Source organism: Puma concolor, chromosome E1 (genome assembly GCF_028749965.1).
Source record: "Puma concolor isolate L17-30 chromosome E1, mPumCon1.1.hap2, whole genome shotgun sequence".
NCBI classification, from domain to species: Eukaryota; Metazoa; Chordata; class Mammalia; order Carnivora; family Felidae; genus Puma; species Puma concolor.
Window position 1 is genome coordinate 40,822,227 of NC_141680.1, and position 13,552 is coordinate 40,835,778.

General features: G+C 38.0%; 1 protein-coding gene across 1 annotated transcript in view; it reads right to left on the reverse strand.

Moving 5' to 3' along the window:
• Positions 1 to 2,814: 2,814 nt before the first annotated feature.
• Positions 2,815 to 13,552, reverse strand: part of TOP2A (DNA topoisomerase II alpha) — a 28,688-nt gene continuing 17,950 nt past the window's right edge. Inside the window, exons 28-35 of the mRNA XM_025917657.2 lie at positions 12,217 to 12,399; positions 11,793 to 11,883; positions 6,286 to 6,438; positions 5,925 to 6,051; positions 5,762 to 5,805; positions 5,234 to 5,374; positions 4,466 to 4,665; positions 2,815 to 3,917 (exon numbers count right to left, since the gene is read on the reverse strand). Coding sequence (XP_025773442.1) covers positions 3,789 to 3,917; positions 4,466 to 4,665; positions 5,234 to 5,374; positions 5,762 to 5,805; positions 5,925 to 6,051; positions 6,286 to 6,438; positions 11,793 to 11,883; positions 12,217 to 12,399 — 1,068 coding nt within the window. The 3' untranslated portion in view covers positions 2,815 to 3,788. The remainder of the gene's footprint in view (positions 3,918 to 4,465; positions 4,666 to 5,233; positions 5,375 to 5,761; positions 5,806 to 5,924; positions 6,052 to 6,285; positions 6,439 to 11,792; positions 11,884 to 12,216; positions 12,400 to 13,552) is intronic.

Consider the following 13,552-nt stretch of genomic DNA (forward strand, 5'->3'; position numbering starts at 1 on the left):
CGCAGTTTAACAAGATCTCTAGTGGATTTGTAAGTGCAAGTTTGAGAAGCTCTGGTTTATATTTGAGCCTCATACTATCTAAAAGATAGCTTTTCCTATTTTGTTTACACGCAGCGAAATGCACCATTTTATAATATAACTTAATGAGTTTTGATGCATTATACAGGATAGTTTTTGTATCTTTTTTCCCCCTCTACCCAACACAATGACTTTCCTGTGTTATTAAATGTTTTGGGAAAATATGACTTTTAATGACTTGGTAATACATGATAAGGGTGTACCAGTTTAACCAATTCTTCCATTGCAGTACACCTATTCTGTTCCATTTTTCACCAGTGTAAATAATGCCACGATGAATGCTTTTGGACACAAACTTTTTGTTTTTCGGACTCCAGAATAATCTTCCAAAAGTGGAATTACTGAGGAAAGAGGTGCTGGATAGGTCAGAACAGATATCCCTCACTCTAGAAGTAAAAAATGCATGCAAAAATTTTGTCTTTGTGTTTTAGGAAAAATGGCTAGGAATCACTTAAAAAATTCCCCTTCAGCAAAACAGTGGGATGCAATGTATTTAAAAAAAACAAAAAGGATAGGGCACCTGGGTGGCTCGGTTGAGTGGGATTTTTCTTTCTGTCTCTAAAAAAATATAATAAAAGAACAAAAAGCCTTAGTAAGCTTATTGTATTATATATCAACTCATGCAAGTTTTGAATCCCTTATTTTCCAAGTATTCTTTTGTAATTCTAATTGATGTAATATGTATTTATTAAGCAATGTTTCCTGTGTAGGAGAAATAATTACATTCTATAAAGGGTTTAAATGTGTACGACCAAGTTTATTAGCACTAGAATTTTTATCTTCTCGAATGTCTAGAATGAATAGTTAAGAGATGAATTTACTCAGAGTCTTTTAGTTAGCAAGTGCTTTGCTGGGAACAAACTTCCACTTTTAAAAGGTAAAGGTTTCTGACTTTTTATTTTTAAAGAGGCTTTATATGCTTTCTTTGATTTGTTTTATAAACAAATGCATACTTACCAGACAGGGACTTCACCTCTGATTTGTAATCTGCTTGCTTTCTTCACTCAGTAAGGTCTTGGGTGTCTTTTCATGTCAATCAATATTTTTCTTTCCCCCCCAAATATATCATTGTTAGTGAGTACCTGGTATTCCTCATTGTACCATAATTTGTTTAAACCAATTGTTTTATCTGAAGTCTCCTGTTCGTTGGACGTTTAGGTTACTTTTATTTATTTTTAAATTTTTTTTTTCAACGTTTTTTATTTATTTTTGGGACAGAGAGAGACAGAGCATGAACGGGGGAGGGGCAGAGAGAGAGGGAGACACAGAATCGGAAACAGGCTCCAGGCTCTGAGCCATCAGCCCAGAGCCCGACGCAGGGCTCGAACTCACGGACCGCGAGATCCTGACCTGGCTGAAGTCGGACGCTTAACCGACTGCGCCACCCAGGCGCCCCAGGTTACTTTTAATTTTATTACATAAACTTTAATAAGCATCTTTAAAAAAAAAAAAATAGAATCTATAGATTTTTTTTTTTTAATGTTTATTATTTATTTTTGAGAGAGAGAGACAGAGTGTGAGCAGGGGAGCGGCAAAGAGAGAGAGGAGACACAGAATCCGAAGCAACTCCAGGCTCCAAAGCTGTCAGCACAGAGCCTGATGCAGGGCTCGAACTCACGAACGCAAGATAATGACCTGAGCTGAAGTCAGACGCTTAACCGACTGAGCCACTCAAGTGCCCCAATAAGCATCTTTTTTAAAAAACATCTTTGCATGTGGCTTTTCTTGAGGTAATTGTAGATTTATATGTAGTTTTGAGAAACAGAAATCCCTTGTGTACTTTGCCCCACTCTCCCCTAATGGTAGCATTTGTAACATTATGTAACTAGGATATTGAGATTTCCTGTATTTCTGTGTTTACATGGTTTTGCATGTTTCAATTCTTCTCTTGAACTAACTTTTTTAATGTTTATTTTTGAGAGTGCACTTGAGCAGAAGGGCAGAGGGAGAGGGAGATGAGAATCCCAAGCAGATTCAATGCTGTCAGTGCAGAGCCTGATGTGGGGATTGAACCCACAACCGTGAGATCACAACCTGAGCTGAATTCAAGAGTTGGACACTTAACCAACTGAACCACCAGGTGCCCTTTGAACTAAATTTCTTAAAGTGAGAGTTTTTGAGACAGAGTTTGGCCTCTTTGCCGATTCTGATGAAAGGGATCATTTTTCCAGATCTTTGTCAACACTACCCTTGGAGATATGTTTTGGATATCCCTCTGTAACTCAAGATTACTTTTCTTCTGGTACATTTCTAAATGGTTTTGCTTTTGACATTTAAATAAATATTGTCTGTTTGAACTTAACTTTGGTATAAGATGTGAGGAAGGAATTGGATTTATCTAACATTTGTCTTTTTTCTAAATGGTTAGCCAGTTGCCCTTATTGAGATCATCAAATAGTTGTCCCGATTATCAAAATAGTTGTAAAGGAATTAAAAAAAAAGACATGCATATTTGAAACTACTTACTGATGTAGGGCCAAGGCCTTCTGAGTATGAAGGAGATGGAAGAACTTTGTACCCATGTATAAAATCCCAGGAAAAAACCTGATTGGCTTTGGTTAGGTCATGATGCCTATCTCTTAGACCTGTTGCCACACGGCCAGGGGCTGTTAGGTCGGTACATCAGCACATGATCAGAATAGTTCTCAAAAGGAAGTGAAGAGGGATATATTTTAGAGTAAAGTAAAGGGTATATTGCAAGGCCCCCGCCACCAAAAGGGGCAATCAATCAACGGGTTGCAATGTTTAGAACATTTTATTAAAGTACAAAATTGTTGAAATTAGGTGAAATAGAAAAACATAGTAAATATTTACAAAAACATTGATAACACCACTCAAGTAACACAACATGTAAAAATGCAGAAAGGCCTTAAAAAGTTTGTAAGTTGAAAATTATAGAGATTTCACAAAGTGGATATAACTGCTCCTGAGTATGGCACTCATAGAAGATCTTTGAATGCTGTCCTCCACTTTTCTGCAATCCAGTGCTCCCTAGATATTTGTTCTTTGGGAGATTTGGACTTGGAGACAGCCCAAGGGGACAAGTCAAGAGCTGAGATAGTCACATAACTTATGGTCTAATTTTCTTCATCCTATTGACTGTGTTGAGGTTATACAGACACAGCCAAGGTGTTTTCTTCAGCCTCTGCTAATATTCAAAAGGATATAAAGAATATGAGTAATTTTCTTATTGCTTGAGCAGAAATTCAGCACATAAAAGGCTGAGTGGGGAGTATTTGTATTAGAACTATAAAGTTCTATCTGATGGAAAATTACCTAAATTTTAAGGTAAAACAGAATTAATCATGCTCTCTCATATTTACGGAAAGTAGGAAATTGAAAGGAGGCAGAATAGACACTTTTATAACAATTTTAGCTTAATGAATGGTCAGTAAACTGTATTATGCTGAAGTGACCACACAACTATCTCTAGAGTCCAGAAGAATTTAAAATCAGATTCTAAAGACAAAAGAAAAGACAGTCAAAACATAGACAAAGCAGAGAAGAAAACAATGCCCATGAAGTGGTCACTATTTAGACAGTATTATAAAAAGGGAAGGGATACTTGGGCTTTACACACTTCACTTTGATGATTCGGCATTAAAACTACCTTCCCCAAATGAAATTCAGAAGGGAGGAAATTAAGGGATTCAGGTAACTCTAAAATCAGTCTTGGGCTCAATAAGACCATTACTTAAAATAATCACATTTTAGAACAGATCATCTTCATCTGATTCTTCGAGGTACTTTATAGGTTTCTTTGCCCGTCCAGATTTGGCCCGAGGAGCCACAGCTGAGTCTAAGTCCAGATGGAAATCCTCACTCTCCCCCTTGGATTTCTACAAGAGGAAGTCCATGTAATTTGCACAATGTTAGTCTGACAGCAACATTTCACTGGAAAAACCATCAACAGACTATAATTCAAGAAGTTTCCCACCTTCTAATAAGTAGTAAGAAATAGATCTAAGGCTAGTCTCTCATTGACTAAGTGGCACATTTTTAAATGTAGCTGTGATATAGTAAGTAAAAGCTAAATGGATTAGGAGATTTAAATTTATTTTCTTAAAAATGTGTCAGATTAAGAGCAAATCTTAATTATGCATTTTAAATTTTTTTTTTTTTTTTTTTCAACGTTTATTTATTTTTGGGACAGAGAGAGACAGAGCATGAACGGGGGAGGGGCAGAGAGAGAGGGAGACACAGAATCGGAAACAGGCTCCAGGCTCTGAGCCATCAGCCCAGAGCCTGACGCGGGGCTCGAACTCCCAGACCGCGAGATCGTGACCTGGCTGAAGTCGGACGCTTAACCGACTGCGCCACCCAGGCGCCCCTAATTATGCATTTTAAAACAGCTATAGCAAACAGACGAACTAGGATAAATACTCACCTTGCTTGTGACTGTCTTAGAAATCATTTTCTCAAAATTAGAGTCAGAATCATCAGAAGTGGATGGTTTCCTTTTGCGGCGATTTTTGGTTTTGGGAGGATCAGGCTTTTGAGAGACATCAGAATTCAAGCCTGGCTCCTTTTTGGTTCCTTTTGGTGCAGCCCTTTTTTTGGCACCTGCAGTGGAGGTGGAAGACTGACCTGCAAGTCAACACAGGCATTCATCATGTCCACGCTAGATGGATTATTCTACTGTGGACTTTCTTTAGCAAGCTGTTGAATGCTTACATTTAACATAGGAAAAAATCTAATAGAGCTGAAAATACATTAGAGAATCAAAACTATTCTTAACTATTTTTAAGTAGGCTCCTATTTTACTAGGCGGGGCTTGAACTCATGACCCTGAGATCAAGACCTGAGCTGAGATCAAGAGTGGAACACTTAACCAACTGAGCCATCTAGGAGCCTCAGCATCTAATTTTTTTATAGGTGTATGTTTTACATTAAACCTTTGCAACTGTTTATAAACCTTATCCCTGTCATAGATAATGAGATAGATAACACCTGGCATTTTGAGATATATGCTGATTTTAGACCTTCTGACCACCAGTTTTGATTACAAAGATCTAAAGATCTAAAGATTTGCTTTCACTTGGGAAAGGTTTAATTTCAATATTACTAGTAATTTTTGGGAATAAAAAATTGAATTCATTTGTGGTAGCCAGCTTCTTAATCATAACATTAACCCTTTTGAAAGACTGAGGCTCACTTTTTGCTGCTGTCTTCTTCACCGCTACCTTCTTTTTAGAAACAGGGTTTATGACTTCAGTTTCAGCTGAGAAATCAGCAGCCGGAGAATCTAGAGAAGGTGGTACACTGTCCTTGGCACCACCAGAATCAAGGTCCATTACTTCAAATGGAAAGGAAAATAGCACATATAAGCAACACACAAAAATCCATTTCCTTCTCTGAGTTTCCATTTAACTACCAAGTCTGTGACTTTTCTAGAATATTTAAAACATACTCTTATAACTTTGTTCTAATTTCTGGATTCTTCATCAGCAGATATTTTTTGTACCTCTAGCACCCAGCAAGCATGTGATGACTTTCAGTATATTAAGTATAGAACCTGTTTCTGTGCAAAACTAACCCTAGTGAACAACATCAACGCAATGCTAACAAGAACCCACATTTATCTTCCAAGGCAGGACTCGGATAACGTAGTCCAGATTAGAACCCACTAGACCCAAGTGCCCCAGTGAAGCAGACATCTCACTACTTTTAATTAAATACATACCTGATGTGGCACTCTTCTGTGGCTTCAGTTCTTTGTTAGTAGGTCTAGAATAAAGAAGAAACCATCAACATCCTGACAACCAATTCTACATGTGTCAAAGAATGTATCATTGACTATTGACAACAATCACGATGATAAGATTCATGTTAGAGAAGATACTTACACTGGTGGGGAAGTTTTGGTCTTAACTGGGCTAACATCTGATGGGACAAAATCCTCATCTTGAGTTTTTTCATCAAAATCTGAGAAATCATCATCTGAATCCAAATCCACTGTAAATTTGGTTTTTGCTATAAAAAACATACATCAAAGAATAAAAGAGGGGAACAGAAATATGTAATTCACAGATTGCTATAACAATTCACGAAAATTTAAGCTTTAGTTTAATATCCTAAAAGATGCTGTAGTTTTTTAAAAACTTAGTAATATATATAATAGTATATAATAATTTCTGGGATTTGTGCCCTGAAATACACTGGCCCAGATCTTGCAACATATCTAGCATGTTGTTCGCTTGTGCTTACTTGCTGCTCTCCGTGGCTCTATCTCTCGTGGGGGAACATCAAAGTCACTTTCATTACTGCTCATATCTGATTCTGAATCAGACCAGGGGTTTCTCTTCTTTCCTTTTTTGACTGGTTTAAATGGCAACGTAGTTTGCTTCTTTGTCTTGGTACCTAGAAGGGAGATAGGAATTAACCACTTTCATATATTCTTAGCCACACTTTTCTCCATCTACCATCCATCCATCTTCCAAGTATTTATTGAGCTCTGTGCCAGTATTGAGAATACAACGGTGAATGGAAACGGATATAGTCCCTCTTCCTATTGAGCTTATATAGCTTGGTCATCTAATCCCATAAATAAATATAATGTGTCTATGTAGGGTATGAGGCATATGTGTATGTATTTAAATAAGAAGACTGTTCCAAGAAATGCTTGAGCTGAGACCTCAAGTTTAGAATGAACTAGTTGAAGGCAAGTGGGTAATGAAATATTACAGCGCAGAAACTACCATGTACAAAGGACCTGTGGGGAAAACAGTACATTTAGGAAAATGAGAGAAATCCATTATGGCTAGAAAACAGAAGTTGCAGGGAGAGAGGCTGGTCTTAAAGCCTTTAAATTTTTAAATTTGTATTTATTACTTATTTAAGTAAGCTGTACATCCAATGTGGGGCTTGAACCCATGACCTCAAGATCAAGAGCTGCATGCTCTACGGATTAAGCCATTCAGGAACCCCAAGGATTTTGTTTTAAACAGGGAACCAATATAACCAGATTTGAATTTTAAAAAGTTCTCTCAGGTTGCAGGATAGTGATTGGAAAGGGGCAAGAATAGATGCAAGATCAACAGAAGGTTATTCTTGAAGTCAAGGGAAGGGAGACAATTCAAACAGAAAAGAATGGCTAGGATGAAACCTTGAGGGTGTTTAATGGCTGAGTAAGGAGGTTTAAAGTCACTAGTCCTGGCCCAAAGAGGAGAAGGGCAGCACCCTCACTGATCTTATACCATCCTTCATATTCTTGTCAGTATACCTATCTACGTCAGATTTCCTAGTTGAATCTAATCTTATCCAGTATCCTCCAACAACCTGGTTTTCTATCTCTCTGTCATCTAGTTTAAGTTTTTTTGTTCTGTTGTTTTTACTATTTCCCAATATAAGCGTGCCCCTCGGCCCCCGTTGAGGTCTTCTCATTGTCCCATGCATATTATATGCCCATTTTTCTTTTCCTAATCTAGAATACCTAAATCTTATCCAGTCTTCAGGACTGTAACCCAAGTTTTACCTCTCTCACAAAGCCTCTACAATGTACATGCACCCACACTGATCTCGCCTTTCTCTCAGTTCCTACAATGGCTAGTATATATTGCTTTAACTTTCTTGATAAACCTCTTGAAGGTAAACACCATGCTCTCCCACTTCTTGTGCCCTCACATTATTTGGGAGTAATGGGAACATGAATGCTCAAAACATTCAACTGATTCGTTGGTTTTATATGCTAACCGACTGCTAGCTAGGTTTAAAGTTAATATAATTTTGCACAATTTGGCATGCTTTTATTACTTATTTAGTTTAATACTAAGATGTTTTCATCTGTTTTATTCATCTTTTCATTCCCCACAGAACTGAGCACACATTATCTATTAAAAGTAGATATTTGGGGCGCCTGGGTGGCTTAGTTGGTTGAGCATCTGAATCTTGATTTTGGCTCAGGTCATGCTCAGGTTGTGGGATTGAGCCCCATATCGGGCTCCACACTGAGCATGGAGCCTGCTTGAGATTCTCTCCCTCTGCCTCTCTCCCCCTCTCGCACATGCTATCTCAAAGTAAAAAAAAGTAGATAGTCAAGGTTAGATTTACAGATCAATCAATGGAATTGAGTTGAGAATCCATAAATAAACCTTAATATTTATGACTAACTGATTTTTGACAAGGGTGAAGACAATTTAATAGGGAAAAAAGGTTTTTCAATATGGTGCTGGGACAACTGGATATCCACATGCAAAAGAATGAAGTTGGACTCCTTCCTAACGCCACACACAAAAATTAATTCACAATTCATCAGAGACCTAAATGTAAGAGCTAAAACTAAAACTCTTAGAAGAAAACATAGGGGTGAATCTTCATGACCTTGGACTTGGCAAAAGATTAGATATGATACCAAAAACACAAGCAACAAAAGGAAAAAAAGAAGATAACTTAGATTTCATCACAATTAAAAACTTGTGCTTCCTATCAGCAATAGGCAAAGTATGGAAAGAGCCCAAATGTCCATCGCTGGATGAATGGATAAAGAAGATGTGGTGTGTGTGTGTGTGTGTGTGTGCGCGCGCGCACACACACACACACACACACACACACACACACACACACACACACACACACACACCGAGTCTTACTTGGCAATCAAAAAGAATGAAATCTTGCCATTTGCAACTATGAGGATGGAATGAGAAGGTATTATGCTAAGTGAAATTAGTCAGTTGAAAAAAGACAAATATCATATGAGGACTTTAAGATACAAAACAGATGAACATAAGGGAAGGGAAGCAAAACTAATATAAAAACAGGGAGGGGGACAAAACATAAGAGACTCTTAAATATGGAGAACAAACAGAGGGTTACTGGAGGGGTTGTGGGAGGGGGGATGGGCTAAATGGGTAAGAGGCATTAAGGAATCTACTCCTGAAATCATTGTTGCACTCTATGCCAACTAACTTGTATGTAAATTAAAAAAATAAATTAAATTAAAAAAATTAGAATAAACTGTTCTTAGAGGTTGAAAAGTTAAAAAAAACAACAAAACTTGTGCTTCAAAGGACATCATCAAGAAAATAAAAAAAATAATCTATAGGAGAAAATATTTGAGAATTATGTATCTGATAAAGGACTGGCATCTAGAATACATAAAGAAATCTTACAATAAACTCAACAACAACAAAAGACAACTCAATTAAAAAAATGGGCGGGCTGCCTGGGTGGCTCAGTCAGTTAAGTGTTGAACTTTAGCTCAGGTCATGATATGGCAGTTCGTGAGTTTGAGCCCCACATCGGGCTCTGTGCTGACAGCACAGAGCCTTGAGCCTGCTTCAGATTCTGTGTCTGTCTCTCACTCTGCCCCCCACCCCACCCCCACACTCTGTCGCACTCTCTCTCTCTCAAAAATAAATAAACATTAAAAAAAATTTTGGGGGGGTGGGTGCCTGGGTGGTTCAGTCAGTTAAGCAACTGACTTCGGGCTCAGGTCATGTTCTTGTAGTTCGTGAGTTCGAGCCCCGCGTTGGGCTCTGTGCTGACAGCTCAAAGCCTGGAGCCTGCTTCAGATTCTGTGTCTCCCTTTCTCTCTCTGCCCCTCCCCTGCTCGTGCTCTGTCTCTCTCAAAAATAAATAAACATTAAAAAAAAATTTTTTTTTAATAAAAATAAAGGGGCACTTAGGTGGTTCAGTTGGTTGGGTATCCGACTTCGGCCCAGGTCATGATCTTGCGGGGAGTTTGAGCCCCTAGGTGGGCTCTGTGCTGACAGCTCAGAGCCTGGAGCCTATTTCAGATTCTGGGTCTCCCTCTCTCTCTGCCCCTTCCCCGCTCATATTCTCTCTCTCTCTCTTAATAAACATTAAGAAAAAAGATTTTTAAAAAATGGGCCAAGGGTCTGAATAGGTATTTTTCCAAAGAAATATAAAAGGCCAACAAGCAACATGAAAAGATACTCAACTCAATCATTAGCTAATAGGGAAATGCAAACCAAAACCACAGTGAGATAACCACTTCATATCCACTAGCATGGCTAGAATGAAAAAGAGTGACAATGAATTAACAGTGTTGGTGAAGATGTGGAGAAACTGGAACCCTTCTACATTGCTGGAAGGAATGTAAAATGGTGCAGCTGCTCTGAAAAACAGTGCAGAGGGTTCTTTAAAATGTTAAACATAAAAAATCCTATCACCCCACACGATTCCACTCCTACGTATCTATCCAAAAGAAATCGAAACATTAAGTCCACGGGGGCACCTGGGTGGCTCAGTCAGTTAAGCACCTGACTCCTGATCTCAGCTCAGTTCTTGATGTCAGAGTCGTGAGTACAAACCCCTGGGTTGGGCTCCACACCCAGCGTGGAGCCTACTTAAAAACAAACAAACCCATGAAGTCCACATAAATACTTATATATGAATGTTCATAGCAGTGTTCACAATACCCAAAAAGTGGAAACAAGCCAGATACCTATCAACCAATGAACAAATAAAATGTATATCCATACTATGAAATACTATTTGACAATAAAAAAGAATGAAGTATTGATACATGTTACTACATGGACCACCCTTGAAAGTATGCTAAGTGAAAAAAGCCAGGCACAATAGACCACATATTATATGATTCCATTCATATGAAATGTCCAGAGTAAGTAAATCTAGAGACAGAAAGTAGATTAATGATTGTATAGGGGGAGGGGAAATTGGGAGGAAACAGAGAGAGTGACCATTAATGGGTAAAGTGTTTCTTTTTGGGACAAAAAAGTGTTTTAAAACTGTTGAGTATACTGAAATGATTGAAGGTATACTTTAAATGGATGAATTTGATATGTGAATTTTTTTTTTCTTAATTTTTTTTTAATCTTTATTTATTTTTGAGAGAGAGAGAGAGTGTGAGCGGGGGAAGAACAGAGAGAGAGGGAGACACAGAATCCAAAGCAGGCTCCAGGCTCCAAGCTGTCAGCACAGAGCCTGACCCGGGGCTCGAACCCACAAACTGTGAGATCATGACCTGAGCTGAAGTCGGTCACTTAACCGACTGAGCCACCAGGCGCCCCTGATATGTGAATATCTTAATGAAGAAGTTAAAAAGAGTAGATACTCAGTGAGGGCATAATCAAATGGCTAGTAAAATTCTTTTTTAAAAAATATATATTTTTGAGAGAGAGAGAGAGAGAGAGAGAGAGAGAGAGAGTGAGTGCACAAGCTGGGAAGGGGCAGAGAGAGGGGTGGGGGGGCGGGTGGAAGACACAGGGTCTGCGCTGTCAGCACAGGGCCCAATGCGGGGCTTGAACCCACAAACTGTGACATGACCTGAGCCTAAGCTGGACGCTTAACCAACTGAGCCACCCAGGCGTCCCTGTGTAGTAAAATTCTTAAATTTAATTTGCTGGGTGCTACTTATAACCCAGACGTGGTTATATGGTATTCAACTATAGGGGTAATACAAACATGACTAAGATGTGCTCACTGTTCTCAAGAAGCTTTATATAATATATATCAGGGCCTTTTAACTGGCTAGAAAGTGAAATCTAATAAACTGAGTGTGTTTTCTTTAGATTCCCAACTAAGGAATTCAAGTTGCCAAATTAACGAATTATTTCAAAATGATCTCTTCTAAAATAAATCAAATCCAAGGACAGTGTTAGGGGGTTCAAGTAAACTTCAGACATAGTCCTCCATCATGTTAGTACTGAACATGTATGCGGAATATACTAGGTAACAGACAAAATTTAATCTCAACTCTATACATTTTACTTAAAATGTTTTAATACCTGGTTCTCTTTTCTGTTTCTTCTCCAACCTTTGTTTCAGACCTTCTAGTTCCATACCATCCTCTTGAGGGCTCCCTTCAGTGTTTTCACTCTAATAAAAGAGAGCAAGACAAAGATGGTCAAGTTCTGTCAACTTATTATTTGGAATAATGTAAGGTCAAATATACAAATATATATCTAGTCAAAGAGTGATTTTTTTTCTTTAAGTTTTGGTTAAGAGCTATAAAAAAAGGTATGGGCATGACTTTTTCAAGATACTTAAACACCAAAAAAAAAAAAATTAGGTTCACAGGAAAGACAAGTTTTGATTAAATATAGGATAACTTACAAATTATGGGCTTAGAAATTTTATAATATCATTTATTCAATTTTAAGTTGAAATATGTTTCAAGTATTTTAGTGTATAACTTTTCAAGAGTATTACCTTAATTTTCTTTTTAATTTTCTTTTCTGCCTCTGCTTTCATCTCTATGGTCACTCGGGGGATGACTCTTTTCCCACATGGAGAAGGCAAAACTTCAGCCATCTGTATTTTTTTCCCCTTTGCTTTCCCCCCTTTCCCAGGGAGTCCTATTTGTTCTTCTTGTTTTTCCTTTGTTTCAACAGCCTACAAAGGGGTAAAAGAAAGCAAGTTTATAAGCCAACAAAGACAATACAAAATCTAGGCTAGTTATAGGAATAGAATAAAAGGCAACAGTCAAACTGATTTCAATCTGTACATCTTAATATAAAAATTTTTTAAAAATTTATGCATGTATGCAATCTCTAAATCCAGTGTGGGGCTTGAACTCAGGACCTCAAGATCAAGAGTCACATGTTCTTCTGACTGAGCCAGCCAGGCACCCCACATCTTAAGGTAAATTTGTGGCAAACTGTACAACTAAGTATATCACCAATAATAGTGAATATATAACTAAGGCCCACTTTGACAAGTGTGGAGACAGAAGATTGGGTTCTACTCTTGATTCCACCATTTAAACTGCTGAAGATAAAAAGGGGAAACTGGGTTAGGGATAAAATACATAGGTACATATATACATATTTATAAACTTAAATAAGAAGTGAGAAAGGGTGGAACTCTACTTGTACATCCATACCTAAGTGTAATAATATAAAACTGCACGGTAAGCATTATAACTTAGTTTATGAAATGCTTTTCTTATCTTAAAATAATATTGGAAAACAAAGCAAATTAGTGAGATTTAGGTAACAAAGTATCTTCTGAAACTGATTAGCTAGTCCTGAAGGTAAATATCTTTGTCCTTTTAGGTTGACTTGGGGGGCTGGCTTGGTCTTCTTACACATTTAAATTCTTTATCTTCTCAGTCTCAATAAGTCAGAAATCAGCTCTTGCCCTTTGCTCTCTTTGTCCAAAACCTTCTAGGTAGTATGCTTCCCAGTATCATTTACTTTATCCTAACAATCCGTTCTTTTATGTGTTATCTTGGAATGTTTCCTTTTGCCTCTTATATCCTTTCTATTTGCCAATTGTGAAATTTCTTGACAAAGAGGTATACTGCTGGAGTGTACTATTTCATTAATAATAACTCTTGGGGCACCTGGGTGGCTCAATCTGTTAAGCGTCTGACTCTTGATTCGGGTCAGGTCAAGATCTCGCAGTTTGTGAGTTTGAGCCCCACATCGGGCTCTGTGCTGACAGTGCAAAGCCTGTTTGGGATTCTCTCTCTCCCCGCCTCTCTCTGCCCCTCTCCCATGCTCGCTCTCGCTCTCTCAAAAATAAATAAATAACCTTAAAAATA